General features: G+C 45.5%; 1 protein-coding gene across 1 annotated transcript; it reads right to left on the bottom strand.

Annotated features, from left to right (window-relative positions):
- Nucleotides 1-1,404: 1,404 nt before the first annotated feature.
- Nucleotides 1,405-12,599, bottom strand: MRS2 (magnesium transporter MRS2). Its single transcript, XM_084260862.1, has 11 exons — nt 12,394-12,599; nt 11,952-12,025; nt 10,785-10,821; nt 10,080-10,192; nt 9,429-9,602; nt 8,620-8,750; nt 7,812-7,928; nt 5,014-5,166; nt 3,833-3,950; nt 2,749-2,862; nt 1,405-1,715 (listed from the first exon to the last, which is right to left on the bottom strand). The coding sequence occupies exons 1-11, from the start codon at nt 12,584-12,586 to the stop codon at nt 1,605-1,607; spliced, it is 1,335 nt and encodes a 444-aa protein (XP_084116988.1). The 5' UTR covers nt 12,587-12,599; the 3' UTR covers nt 1,405-1,604.
- Nucleotides 12,600-15,357: the final 2,758 nt, after the last annotated feature.

The following is a 15,357-nucleotide window of genomic DNA, read 5'->3' as shown; positions in this document are numbered from 1 at the left end:
AAAAGACGGTGCTCGAGCTTGGAAAGCGCAGGTGAAAGCCTCCCAACCAGCTGCACCGCGCTTCAGTCCCAGCCTTCTGCAACTGCAACTCGGGCAGAAACATCAGGGCCCACCTCCCCTCACACACTGGGCTTTTATCAGCCAAGGTATGAGAGCTGTTTTTTCTTCCTGCTGGATCGCTCAGTTTAGAGGTTTTATGTATCTCTGCCTGCTAGGAAAAAAGGCTGCCCAAAAATTGGCTAAAAATCTCAACATTACAAACCCCATTAACATTCTCACCTTCTCGTGCCTTTTGTCTGTGGTCAAAGTCCCGTTCAGAGCAAGAACAACTATTTGAAAACACTGTACAACCAATTATGACAAAGATCAAAAGCCTGCACAATCCTAATTTCTGTACCTTTTAATTTCCATTTTTGGCTCATCAGTCCCAAATGAAAACATTCACAGCTACAGTTGCTGTTTTTTTAGTAAAAACACGGCAATTTATCTGGTAGCACCTAAGGAGGTACTCGGTGTATGTTACAGAGAGATTAAGAGACCCCAAACAAAAACTAGGCAGTCTGTGACCTTGCTGAGAAGGATTTCACACTCCCTCCACAGACAGAGAGAAACCAGCAGAGGACTGTGCTTCAGATATAAATCCTAACAGCAAACACAAATAGCGGGCGTAAGCATCTTACTCCTTCCTTCAGTCCATCGCGGGACAGACGGCTTCCACACTCTGTTACTAACCTGGCCAGTTCCTGAGAGGCCAGGCCAGGCCTTGTCCTGTCTTGTAGAGGGGGAAGAGAGGAGAGATCAAGGTAAACCACCAGCACTGGAATCAGTCCTTACCATCACGTGAGGAGTGGTTAAACTGCACCTGTGGCTCTGGCCAGGCCCGTTGCAGTAGCGGCAGGAGGCGAGCACACGGGCGCGGTACCAACAGGCCCAATTCTCTTGTTACTAGAACTGCAGGTGTCTGGGGCCTAAGTCAGCAGCTGCATTTCGAACCCTGTCACTGCTCACTTGACAGCTTTCCTTTGTCTTTGGTTAGTGCCAAGCTCCACAAGAGATGCAGGTACGCTTTTCGCTTTGGAAAAATTCTGTTCCCTACAAGGGAACGGTAGGGCCTCAAAGATCCATTCAAAGGGCTGCTTTTGGGGTGGATTGTTCTTTGATGCTTGAAGTCAGGTTCCTAAATCTACAGCTCCCAATGACAATTGCTGATGAATACTGACTGCTGTCATTCTTTAAGCTGAAAATACCCTTCTCTTCAAGAAAGGCCATTACGTGAAGTACCTGCAATGAGGGAAGTACCTGCAATGAGGGAGGCCCCCGCACCCCCCCAAAAAAAGCACACGTACGCGAAACACAAAATGAATGGAACGTGCACAGAGGCGTGAGGAGGTGAGACTACTGTGAAAAGCATGTCGCTGTTTCCCCTTCTGTTTCTCTCCTTTTGTGTGTGAGCATTAAAACCTCACTACAGGTTTTTGGCACAAACCATATATTAAATTAGCAAGTTTAGAAATTCTTGCAGGTTTCAGTAAGGAAGAACAAACGCAAGGGAAGCGTCCCAAGTCCACCCTGTAACAACAGAAGTCTCTTCGTTCCTGCTGTTCCTATTGGTTTGCTAACGTGCTTCTGCTCAGCCCAAATGTTTCTGCTTTAAGGCTGCTCTTTATCTCCACTCTTCCAGGGGCTGGTTGGGATTTTTTCAGAACGGCAGAAACCTAGGCAAAACAGGAAACAGTCTGTGATTACACGAGAAGCTGGTCTATGTGCAGCAGAAGGGAAAAAAGCTTCACAGGAGCCTGAAACCTGATTTTTCTCCTCTTGTTTTTGGAACACTGTCTCTGGCTTCTCCCTCCCTACTCCCTTTCAGTACACTTCTCCGAGGCAGAGTCAGAAGGTGCTGGGGTTGGTTTTGAGCAACCCTTGAGGATAATCTAGGTAGCTGTAGCCAACCTCAACAATCTACAAGGAACTACTTCCATCTGCCTCCAGGTGGCGAGGGAGGGGAGAAAGTCAGCTTATCTGGCTCTTCCCTCCTCTCCTTTTGTCACTTGTAGCAATTGTAACTTTTGACTCCACCAATACTTCCCTGCTATAAATATCAGAGTGCAGAACAGAGGTAGACAACGCAGGCCCGCAAGCTTTGACAGAAAAGGGGAGTCAACAGGTAAAATGCCCCACACAAAATCTCGCTAATCTGAAGATGGTGTCCTTGGAAGTACCATAGGGCTCTGAGATGCCATCAGCACCAATGGAAAGGGTGGCTGGTGTGTGTGTGTGAGGAGCTGCTACAAATGTCAGATTGGGTGTCAGAACACCACAATCATGGCATTGTTCTCTAGAAATGTTACAGTTAGTACCTATCCTTGTGGTCCTTTTGTCTAACTTCTCTTTCATGAGACAAGGACCACGGACCCTGATTAGCATGTGGGTGGGAGGAGGGCAGCATCCCAATGTCCCTCACTATGAACAGACTGCTGTGGAAGCTGAGAAGGCGAATAAGGGCTGCTTCTACCATCAGCCTCAGCTTCATGTCTGGCCACAATGAGCTGGACCTTAGTGCTTAAGTGCATCCCTACCAGTGCTGGCACCTCATTTAATCCAGCCAGAGAGAACCTTCTCCTTTGTGGAGCCAGGGAGGAGACACTGAGCTGAATTCCCTCACGCTCTGTCCCCCACCCCTCTGCACCACCTTGTTTCCTGCTTTAGAAAGTAACTGTACATGCAGGAACCCTTGGCAGTCATACGTACGTGAGGAGGTAGTGGAGGTTCCAGGTGCCGCCCAAGGAAGGAAAGCAAGCGCCGCCATATCAGACCGCTTCCCAGAAACATAATCCCTGTCACCAGCCAAAATATTCTGGGGTCCTACCAAGAGAAGGCTCCCATTAGTCATGCAACTCTCTCTTCAGAAAAGGGAATATCCAAAGTTAATCTCTCACTTCCCAACAGTGTTCTTCTCCTTCATGGAAGGAAGCGGTAAACTCTACCATCAACAGCCAAACCCCACCTTGGGAAAAAAGCTGTTCCATAGCAAAGCATTTTATTTAGGAATCACTCTAGGATATTCTGTTACTTTCCCATGGAGTTTTATTTCCTTCATCAGAAATTCTGGGAATTCAACCTTTCTATTTAACGAGTACAGGAAGGAGGAAGTTATCTTTTTTTTTTTTTGTCTTTTTTTTTTTAAGGACAGCATGTGAAACTGTACATTTGTACCCCACCAGTCTGGCTATAACCCAGCAGAGTATTTCCTCTGGTGTGTTGGAAACGCCCTGGCTGCTTGTCAAATACCCTTCTATCTGGAAGACAAAACTGGGCTTTTTGGAAAAACAGGTGACCATTAGAGAAATCTGAATATCGTTTTACAGTCAGTCCCGATTCAACCATAATTTTGTCTTCCTTTGTTTCCCCTCTGTGGGCATTACATATGCAATCCTGTGTCGTCAGCCCCAAAGCAACATGCTTACTAAAAGGTGACTGCCCTAACACATCAAGTACATTAGGGACTAAACATAATTTAGTTTCAAGGACTAAATTATATTACTTTACATGCTGATCTAAATCTTGATCTTTACCTATGGAAAGAATGGAGTTGTACTGAATATAAGCCTGGAACAGGCTCCCCAGAAGTGGTCACAACACCGAGCTTGACTGAGTTCAAGAAGCGTCTGGATGATGCGCTCAGTTCCATGCTCTGACTTGGTTGGCCCTGTGTGGAGCCAGGAGTTGGACTTGATGATCCCTATGGGTCCCTTCCAACTCAGGACCTTCTATGATTCTAAAATACCAAGGCCCATGTTTTATGTCACTGATAAAAGCAGCATTCATTCCTCACCTCTTCGAGAGATGACTCCAAGTTCATACCAAATGCAACTCCTATGAGTCCGAAGAGCGAGAGAGAGAAGGTCCCCATAGTCAGCTGCAAGTTCAGTCTCATCATCACATTGCGGTGGCTAAAGAAGGGAGAAACATCTGTAAGGGGAACTCAAAAGCTGATTTGCTGCCTGAATTCTCAATTCCATACAGCATGCCCTAAAACCAAACCGTGAAACTGAGGAAGTCATCCTGGAATTCAGCAGCTCATGAAACAGCAGTACAGAGAGGCTGTCAGTTTGAAATTGCTGCCTCAAGATAATAGCTCTAAGGCAGCAGGTTGAGCATAGTCATCAACAGACCTTCCAGCATCACTCTCTTGTAAGTTTACATACACAGAGAAACAGTAGATTTCTGTGGAAATTTGTGTTCCACCACCACTACCTGGCTGGAATTTCTATGTCTGCATCTACAAGCCACAGAAATTTATTGCTACCTTGCAAACTGATATACTTACAAAGAAGTAGAGAGAGTAAATGCTGCAGGACTATAAACTTGAGCTTGTTTTGGTTAACTCCATATTCAAGTCTTCCCCAAAAGGACTTTTGTCGTTTCCTGATGCAGAATTCACTAATCACTTCTAAAAGTAATTCCCCAGTAAAGAGAAGGAACATTAACCACTGACCTTAGAGATAAGAGGGGCATGTGCTTGTAAATGCAAGCTAATTATTTTTCAGTAAGAAAGCTGCCCAGTAGTGAAAACTGCAGCATACAGAGACAAGAAACCCTCCAAAGTTATTCATGTCATTCCATACAGTGATAATGCAACTTGTAGGAACGCTTGAGCAGCCTTGCCAGACCCTTAAAAATTTCAGTTCTGCTGAATTAGGAGCAAAGTTTCCTGAGCAGAATTTTATTTTGCCCCTAGATTTGATGACATTTCCTTAGTGAAGAACTGCTCTGAAGGGTCATGGAGCAGTGTGGTTTTTCCTACCAGTGAAAACTGATGCCTGTCTTGCTGCTTTATCCACTTCACTACTATGAAAAGTGCAACACAGCCTCTGGTGCTGTGGCTGCAAGTTCATTCAAACCCTCATGAAGATAGAGCTGCACAACTTACCTTGCAGGCACTGATCTGAGAAAGCCTGGGCAGCACTAAATTCTGCTCAGCCTGTGGCAGTCCCAACAGATAGGGTAGCTCACCTGTCCAGGTTGATAAAGATGATGCTTTCTGAGTCATCAATCAGCACTCTGAGTTCCCGAGCTTCATTTGCAAGATCTTCTGCTTGCCTGTAATAGTTCTCCAGCAGCAGCTCCATTTCCTCTGCATGGTCAATCCCAGATGTACTCTCCTCACTGTGAGCAACATTTCACATTTTCCTGGTTAGCTACATGTAATTACAGAAGGTATCACTGATGTGTTAAGACAAGACACATGGGAGTTGTGGAGAACAGCCAACAGCAGCGCCGTTAGACACAAGATCTCAAAATCCCAATCTTTTCAGTGAAGCATCTCCATCAATACCAACACCTTCAAATAAAAGCCAGATTTTTTACATCTATCAGCTGATCAGCACAGGCAGACAATTATTTTGAGTAGAGTAGTTAGCATCTGACGTGCTCAAGGCATGCACAACACCACAAGTCTTACTTTTTTAGATACACAAAGTAGATATGTTTTATATATTTTTATGTTATTATTATTTTTATATTATTATAAAGTTATTCCAAAGTGCTGGCATTTTTCAAAGGAGCTGCTTCATTATTTTGGTGCCCTCAAGTGGTGGAAGCTGGTAACCGTCAGTCAGAAACTCCCAAGAATACAACAGAACCAAAAGTCAGCACACAATTACACACTGGAGGAAACGTTTTAGGTGCATATTACAATAGCTTAGCTGTAAGGTGTTTCAGCTGTACACAGCAATTACTGCAAAAGGTTTTGGGAGCAGGAAGAAGCCCAAGAGTGGGCGCCAATGGGAAAATACGCTGCGCTCTGAAGTCTGAGAAACTTTAACTGCTGGTGCAGCAGCCTTCTCCAGAACAGAACGTTTCTGGCAGTGTATGGGATTGTTCACTGCACAGATGAACGCTGAGAAACTCAATATCCACAAGAGCTTGGAAAGTAGCAGCAAAGCCAGGAAGATTCTTCATCATTTTTTCTGTTGCAGTATGACCTTGTTTCTCTAGAGACTAAACTTGTTAAAGAATCCCCTCCTAGCATTACTAACTGATAAAGGGAACCTCTTTGAAGCAGTTTTCCAAGAAAATCAGTGATGTGTCTTAAGACATATCCCCACTTAAGCTCCCTGGGGACCTTCAACAGAGCCTCTAGTTTCTTTGTAATGTGGCACAAACTTGGAGTTAGCCAGGCCAATTTTAAAGCCCTTCACACCTCGACGGTTTCATTGCACAGACAGCAGGAGTTGTGGACTTGGAAGCCTTAAAGCCTTATCTGCAGTAATACAGAGTCAGCTCAAGGACCTGACAAGTACTTTACATCAGCCACTCTGTTGATATACAAAGGGAAACAACTGGCATAAGGACCACCATCTTTCATTAATTAGCCTCCACCTGTCTCATGAGTCTCTGATAGCCTGCCATCCCTCCACACAAAAATAAGAAGCCTGCCTCATCTTTCTGGGCTCAGCTCACCATTCCTCCTGCAAATGATCTCTGATGGCACCTATATGCCTAACTGATCACACCTTCTCAGGCTTCCTGAGGTCATCAAATATCACACATCACCTGCATCAATCCTGGGCCCATACATGTCCAGCCTTCCCACAGACACACTGTTGTGTACAGCATTTCCTCATGTGCCTCGGGCATGGACTGCCTCGCTGCACGGCTCCAGCTCTTCACACAGCCTCCCACCACCTCCCCTGTCTGTCTGCAGGAAGAGCTGACTTCAGGTTCCTTCCTGACATGAGAGTTAAGGTGACTGTGGTAACGTTCCTAGATGTTCCCTACGTGCTGACTACCATGAAGCAAGAAGGAACTTCCCAGCAGCTTGTATGAAGCCCAGAGGAAGGCTGTGAGCAAAACAAGGCTGAAGATCAGCTGCTGGCCCAGGAGCAGCCAGGAATCCAGAACCCTCCCCAGACTGCTCCAGCAGACGCATCAGGAATGCAAACCACATCCCACTTCTGCAACAGAGTTTCTGCTGCACGTTTAGACTACGCTCTGCAGGGCAAGAAGCCATCTCCTGATTTCAAGCCCATGCTACTCCATGAACAGCATTAGTACCTGCATGCAATGCAGTTAGGCAAAAGTATTACTCAGAAATCTCACAAAGGACCCTGAGTCGTAGTTTTTGTTATCTGCTTAAGCATAAAACGGGTCTGTATACCCACAAACTGGCCCAAAACATACTGGGATCTGATCTACATTATCTTTTTGCTTTTCAGTTTGTGTTAAGGTGACCAGTGCTGCTGTTGCTGCTGTGGGTGGTCTTTCATCAGATTTTACAAGAGTACAACAGAACAATTTCTGCATGTAGATATTTTCCTGAAGCGCTTCTCTTCAGGTTCGCAATGAGATTGCTCCAGGGAATCTTTCTTCCAGGTTCTGCTGGGGAGCAAACACCTGGAAGCGAGGCGGTCCAGAACACTTCATAACGAAGGAAGCGTGGTGCCTGACCTGCTCAATGCAAGTGTTAAAATCTGTTGCTTTGGGGTTTTGGTGAAACTGAAGGAAATGCTCCCAGAAAGAGTTAACCTGCATTGAAAAACAGCATTTGCTCCCATCCCATTACATACACAATAAGCTGGCCTGCTACAGAAGAACTCTTTGAAACTGCCTTATATGACTAGTGCTAGTGGAATCCCCCTCCAAAATGGCAAATACGATGACTCCTGAAGCAGTTAAGCATCAGGGCTTAATAAAAATCAAGACTCTTTTTCTTTCTGCTTTTTGGCAGGGAGCACCCAGTTTAGTGCTTAGATTCTCCTTGAAAAGCACACTTTTAAAATTAAAAGTAGGTGGTTTCAAAATATACATACAATACTTGTGGATCAGTCCATTTAGATAGACAGAGCTCTTCTATTACTTCTTCTTCATCTAAGATCTCCAGAATTGTTTCTTTGAAAACTTTAAGATCTGTTTCCAGTTCTGACAAGCTGAAGAAAGAATAGGCAAAAGGTCAAGCAATCCCCACTGGCACCAGTGCACAAAGGTAATCTCTAAATGAGTTTGCCAGCCAGCACCCTGGCCAGACAGAGTGGCCAGGGAAGAGTTCCTTGTGGGGTACTAGGAGCTCCTTCAAAAAAATTCCCTGCAGGCCACGCAGTTAGCAGTGGCAGCCATCTCTCTGGGGACCAGTGAGCTACAGACACACACTAAATGGGATTCAGACGTGTTTTCTGGCTATGCTCCTAAGTCAGAAAAAACAAGCACTCCGTGAGCACGTAGGAGCGCGTATTTGCGCTGTCCTATCAGAGAGGCTCATACAGGAAGCCATTCAGTACTAGTAATCTTAAAGCACAGATCCAAAGGCTAACCTCATTTTGCTTTATGGGGAACATTTTCATGGTATTTTGTTCTCTTAGGTATAACTTTGTTCTGTCAGATGCTATTTAAGAAGCTCAACGGTGTTTCTGACAAGTCAGAATAGATTTCCCTTCTTCTGTTTTCCCCCATGTCACTACAGACATTTCATGTATCCATTTTTTACATTTACAAATAAGGTGCACAACTCAACATTACAGAGATCTAGGAAATTCATACTAAGGTATCATTTTTTCTAGCATTTTATCACATGTAATTTTCTATGGTCATCTTCTAGTCTCTTCACAGCTTACTCTTATTTACCTCTTGCCATTTTGCAGGAGAATGTGTAGTTTACTCCTATCCACAGACAAAAGCTTGGGGTCCACTAGAGCTTCCAGTGTCTCAAGGATCTGAGGCTGCAAAGTGTTAAGTCTCCCCTGCAGTTTGCTGATCTAGATAACAACACGATCCTTTATAAGAATTAAAGCAATCCCTTTAGAATGACTTGGGCAACTGACTCCTGTCTCTGAACACAAAATTCACAACAGGCAAGTTAATGCGATCTGCTTTGCAATGCCCGGGAAATACCTGCCAAGGGGGTAACACTTACAAGATAAAGCCAGTGCAAAATACAGTATTTTTATTATAGAGGGTGATTTGCACTGAACTGAAGCCCAGTGGTGACAAGGCTGGTAAAGCTAAAACACTGATTGTCTAGACCTGGCACAGTAGCGTTAGCAAGCACAGGTTTTCAAGGCTCAGTGCTTCTGCGTGACTTCAGTTTCACCTAAGGCATGTCTCTAGGAAGGCAGATATTCTGACTTGGCTTTTATCTGTCCAAATGATGGTGAAGCCATCACATCCTTACATCAGTTGTTCCAAAACGAAACTTTCCAGATGGCACTTTCTTGGGAACGGAACGAAAACACAGACACACAGAACCATAAAAGCGAAGTCACCAAGAGCCAAAACAGTAACAATTAAAAAAACCAAAACCCAGCTCCCACAATAAGCGTGGAATATATATATGAATGTGGATGCATAAATATTAACTCAAGAGGAAAACCACACTGTCCTTTCTATAAAGCAACAACTTCCAAAATAACTGAAATAAAAACGATGTAGCTCACCCAGTACTGCAGGATTGCTTCTATGGCTCGGAATTCAAAGGGCAGGGAATATGTAACTAGCTGACCTTCCCCAGCCAGCTGGGACGCCAGTTCACTGATGAGCCAGTGTTCCAGGTTTAAATTACGATAATCTAGTATCAGAAGAAACTCTGGTGTTATGACAGCCTTCAAGAACTGAAAAAGAGAGTACACGTAGGAGTTGGGGAGAAAAAAATACCCTCCCTGAAGATTTCTGTCTTCTCATGACTCAGTAGCACATTTGACAATTCAGCCTTTGATAAAGACACTCACCAAATAGAATTCAGGCAGGAAACTAACGGAATCTCATGCTGACTGTGAGCCAGCATACTCCCCATGATACAGATAAAGCACTGTGCTAGCTGTACAATACAGAAGAGGCTCCTCGTTAAGTCTTCACTTCTGTGACAATGTTAGCAAGTTTCCTCCTGTGCTCAACTAGCAAAATGGTCAATAATAAGTACTGCAGGTAAACATCAAACTCTGATGGCTAGGTACAGCTCCAAAGACATATTTACTGGTGAACTGCACGTCACATAAAGACGGTATTTCAAGTACTGCACAAGAAAATGCAGGTGGGTGCAAGGGTAAGACACAGCTCCAGCTTACACTCAGCCATAGAGAAACCGTTACCTCCATCCGCAGGATGATCCTGTTGTTCCTAGTTGCAATGCTCATCAAGTGCTGAAACCGTAGATCTCGAGCTTGAAGACCCAACTCCTGGTACAATTCTGTTTTCTTCTTTTCTGTTGTAAAAATATTTTTAGATGAAGACATTTAGAGGACAGACATGTATGTTCTCAAATTACATTTTAGTGTGTGACTAAGTCCTGCAAAATGAAAAAAAAAAGCCGTGCTATCTGCTATCTTTAAACCAATTTTCCTCCCCTCGATTCCTCAATGTCAATTTTTTCTTAGGAAGTTTAGAAGACTATCTAGATACAAGTAAAAAAGTTGGACAATTAATTTCATGTCAGAAACCAAGTGACTCATCTGAGAAAGTAGGTGTAATCCTACAGGAAGGGAAATACAAGGCAGGGGAAGTAGCATGTTGGTTGAAAAGGGAAAAGACAAAGTAAAAATAAGCTTCCTGTGAGAGATGTTATTTTCAGAACACTGCTTTAAAACATACAAAGATTGTAGCAATAAAGATACTGTGAAGATCAACAGAAGGCAACAAAACAGAGAACCCGCAACATCCCAAATAAAAGTGAAGTACCCCAAATATAATTTTCTACCCATGAGATTTCCAACTGAGCTTTTCTGTCTTGGACAAAGTAAAAAGACAAACAAACAAACAAACAAACAAACCCAAGCAAAACTACAATGAAAACTCACCAAAATAGGTGGCATTTCCCTCTTTGTCAAGCTTCATCTAAGGGAGTGGGAAAAGAAATTATCTTTTTTTCACAGCACTGCTATTAAAACAAGAAGTCAATTTCCAAAATTCTTTGCACTTGTCTAGAAGTCAAGTGGAAAATTTGCTATGAAGAAGCAGCAACTTTTTATGCCCTCTCTTCACAGTTCATCCCAACTGCACCAGACTGCCATATGTTTGCTGTATTTGTATATACACCAAATAAACACAATGTCATCTGTCCTCACATGAACCTTGAGGAGGAGGTGCTTTACAGAGGATCAGACCTGTTTAGGCAATAAAGGGTACCCTTTTTTTGCTATTTCCTCTAAAGCAGTTTGAAAAATTTACAAATAAATTTCATACAGAATACCACAAATTGGGTAGTTAGGCCTTGTGCCCACACGAAGTACTACACTGACATGCTGTTCAGCTAGCAACGCGCATCTAAACCCTCCTTGTCAGCAGATTATTCATTTAACACTTGCATCTCCTAGTAAAATTATTTTATTGGAAAAAAACTGCAATGTTTGGTTTAATCAGAATGCTGTTTTGCTTATAAACTGTGTATCTTAATTCCATATAACTGGCTTTAAAAACAACTTTCCATGAGTTAAATACACCTGAGCACAGACTCCAGCAGAGCTGCAACAGGGGTCTCACGGCCAGGAGGACCTAGCAGCACGCACCTTGCTGCTCCCAACAAGGAGGCCTTACCTTCCCTCATATGCACTAAGTCAACCAGTTTGCAAATGGCTTTCATTCTGGTTTTTAAAAAGAAGAATATACAGAGAGCTTGTTTTCTCCCCAATCTTATGCTTGGTTGGTATTACAGCTACCAAGACACAGAAACAGTATTTCTGAAAGCCATTAGCAAGCCTTGAAAAGCTTAATGAGAAGCCTTCTCTGACGGCAGCACTTCCAAAAGCCGACCTGTCTTCATACTTAGAGCAACACAACTTCCAGCAGACACTTTATCTTAGAAAAACATCCTAGTGAACGTTATATATGCCATAATTGGTTTTCAAATCAGAAAACCTTACAACTTAGGACCAGGGATGTTCTCCGAGAGACAAACCCATTTCTCTTAGGGGAAAGAAAAAAAGCACCAGCTGCCCTCCTGGTTGGGAACATGGGCACCGACTTACCACTGCAAAAACGGGTGACACGCTCGCTAAGGTGGCTTGGGAGGCCTCTGCTGTGGCGCGCTGACAAAGTTTACCTGAGGACAGACAAGAGGTTTCTACTTCCAGCAGATGCACTTCGATTACGCGGTGTCCCGCTATAAGCCGCCTGTCTAAAGCGCCAGCACGGGAACTAAGCGCCCTGGATCGTTCGAGGGCCCCTACGAACGTGACAGGGGCCCAGCAGAGCCCGGGCAGAAGGCACTGAGTGTGGCTAGAGCCGGTTTGGTTCCCCGGCCTCCTCCCTCCTCCCGGCCCGCGGTGCTCGCACGGCGAGGCCTGTCGGGACACGCAGGCAAGCACCTCCGCCGAGCGGGACCGGGGCCTGGCCGCGGGGATCGGCAAGCACGGCCCGGCGTGCTGTAACCCTGTCCGGCCCTGCTGCAGCTCCAGTCCCGCCGCTTACCCGCCCAGCGCAGCGCCCGGGCGCCCGGCGGTACCACCACCAGGCTCCCGGGCCGGCCCTGACCCGGCGACAGCCCCAGAACGGCCCGCGGGCGGGACCCGCCATCCGCCCAGCCGCGGGCCGCGCAGCAGCAGCTCCGCGCAGCCCCGCGGGGGCGGCCCAGGGCGCGGATGAGCAGCCCAGCGCGCAGCATAGGCGCGCACACCCCGCACAGCTCCCGGCGCAGCACGGCCCGGCCCGGCACAGCGTGACTTCCAGCGCGCAGCCGCGGCGAAGGAGGAGCCTGGGTGGCTGCGGAGTCACCCTCTGCGCAGCCTGGGAGGAGCGTGGCCTGTAGCCCATGGCCGTTCCGCGCCTGGGGCAGTGCGGGCCTCGTCCGGCTCTGGGTTACGGCCGCCGCTGCCAGTCGGGCTGGAGCCAGCCCTGACCTGGTCGTCGGCCGGCGCTGGGTGTGGGCGGAGCCGGCGGTGGAGCCGCGACCGCAGCCTACGGTACCCAACGTGCCGGCCAGCGCGGGTCTGCAGCCGCGGAGGCGTCACTGCGAGGCCCGGGTCCGGCTCCGACCTCTGGAAGGGCTCGTAACCCGCGTACGCCCCGCCGCGGCAGGGGCTTGCCCTACCGCCTTAAGGCCCGCCAAGGTTTTCCTTCTAAAATGCGGTTTTCCAGAAAGGTCTGTCCCCAGTAAAGGTCTTGCCATTAATCTCCTTGCCCCACATGTGTATCTAAAATAGGTGAGCCGGTTGTTGAGATTTACAGGTTTTAATTATTAATGTACCAATTTCCACTATTTCGTGTTATTTTTAAGCAGCAGTCACTGTGCAGAAGGATGATGCGGATAGCGAGAGTGACCTTCCTTTGGTGGCTGCTGCTCTAGCATGTCAGTTGGCACGAAGGCAAAGTGTTGAAGGCCCTGCAGCTTGGCATACTGCCCTAGTATCGCAGGGTCCATTAGGTTGGAAGGGACCCTAAAGGTCAGGTAGTCCAACCCCCCTGCAGGAAGCGGGGACACCTTTAACCAGATAAAAATGTGTGCACAGCCCTCATGGCTGCTTAGCGAGGCAGTAAAAGAGGTGATGCTGCTAATGAAAGGATCCATGCAGCATGGCTGCACCAGCAGCAGTGAACTAATCTAAGCGTTGGCCTGTACACCGGTCTGAGTTTTGAAGACAAGGGGGAGGGAAGGGTAGGGCTGGGGCTAAATCCTGCTCTCCTCTGGGCTGTACATTAAAGGGATGTCACCCGAGGGCAGACACTGTCGCCTGCTTTCCTACACTGTGTCATCTGGTGTTTGTGTGCATTCAAACATACACATAGTAGCACACATAGGTGAGCATTCCTTGAAGGTGGTTTCACACATGCAGAATCAGAAGGACGGTTTGCACCCACTTTGCACAAAGATAACTGACTTCACAAGGAAGTAATTAAATGGAAAAGTTTGTTCGTAGCTATATACATCATGTATGTGTAGACTGAAGCCATCAGAGGTTTTTGGTTTCAGGGTAAGCATGCCTGAATGCAAATGTTGGTCCCCTTTGTACCTGATACAAAGCTGAGGTCTACTGAAAGGAAAGATTCTAGCTTTAGTTTAGGTTAATTGCAGCAGGTGGCAGTGTCTGCAAGAGTAATTTAATACTCTTGGATGTCAGAGATACACAAAATTGGATAATACCAGACAGCACAGAAAATACCTGAGGAGAACAGGAATCAAACATACACTGTTGCTGGCAACTTAGCAGCAGTTTACACTGACTCTGTATGTTTAGAATGCAAAAGCTAAGGAAGCACCTGAAGAATATTCAGCCAGAAAGTTACATTTATTAGAGCTGCAGTAAGTCTCGCACAGCTGACATTTCGTGCTCTTCAGTAAAAAAAGGGAAAAGGCACTGAGTGCATCTATTTGTTTTCCTTTGTTTATCTGTTATTCTGGCTGCATACACAACAAAAGTGTTGGAAATAAGATGACATAGCTTCACACTGAATATATATTGGTACGAACTTTGATATGTATGATATAATAGGTCAGTATATACAGCTACATTTACACTTGTCACTGTAATTGTCTAGAGGGCTAGACAGTAACTAGATATCATGTCTATCTTTAGAGGTGAAGGCAACCCGTCATGTGTTTAAAGGATGATGTAGACATAGAATGTCTAATTTTATACAGTGGCTGACAAAAGATAACAGGAGATCTAGCCCTGCCATCTATTTATTGCAGCTCTAAGTACCAATGAGCTGCTGGTTGCTCCTGCTCTACGTCCATGCCAGGTGTTCTGTCTGGCCTGAAGTGCCAACCTGCAGGAACAATTTCCTCTATTTAATCCAAAAAATAACAGGCCAACCTTATCTGCTGTTTGTAGAAGCAGCTCATGCACAGAAATGGGCACCAAAATGGGGCAATGGCTCTGCACAGGCTTGTCTAGCCACAACATTGTGATCCAAATGAGAAGCCATTTGGAGGTTGAATTACGTGAGCAACTAGTTCAACTGTCAGCTGAATATCAGAGCAGACATAAGGGTCTGCTCTGATTGCAGCTGGGGTATGTGGAAGAGAAAGAGCGGAAACACCAAAGAAAAACCTACACAGAACGAAAAAGAAATTGTAGGAGTCATTAGAGGAGTCCTTATAAATCTTTACTCAGGGATTTAGAAAAAGCTCGGAAAAAATTTTGGTAAAATTACAATAGAAAAGCATATAGATATCTGTCTGCAGATAAATTATCTCCTAGGGTATGATTTGCACATTTCTTTAGTCCTGTTTACATACAAAGGTGTGCCTGAACCTATTGTTTCTTCTTGTAACTTACAGGAGTCCCATTTTATTCATGTTGAGGAAAAAAACAAACAAGCAAAGACCATTAAAAAAACCCTCCATATACCAGATTAACCAAACCCCCATAACTTTGCTTCCAGACAGTAGGTGAGTATCTAGTGGATGATGAGTACAACTGAACAGAGAGAGAG

Source organism: Gallinula chloropus (genome assembly GCF_964237585.1).
Source record: "Gallinula chloropus genome assembly, chromosome: 2".
Classification (NCBI taxonomy): Eukaryota; Metazoa; Chordata; class Aves; order Gruiformes; family Rallidae; genus Gallinula; species Gallinula chloropus.
Note: the sequence above shows the minus strand (reverse complement) of the source record. Positions and strands in the feature narration are given on the sequence as shown.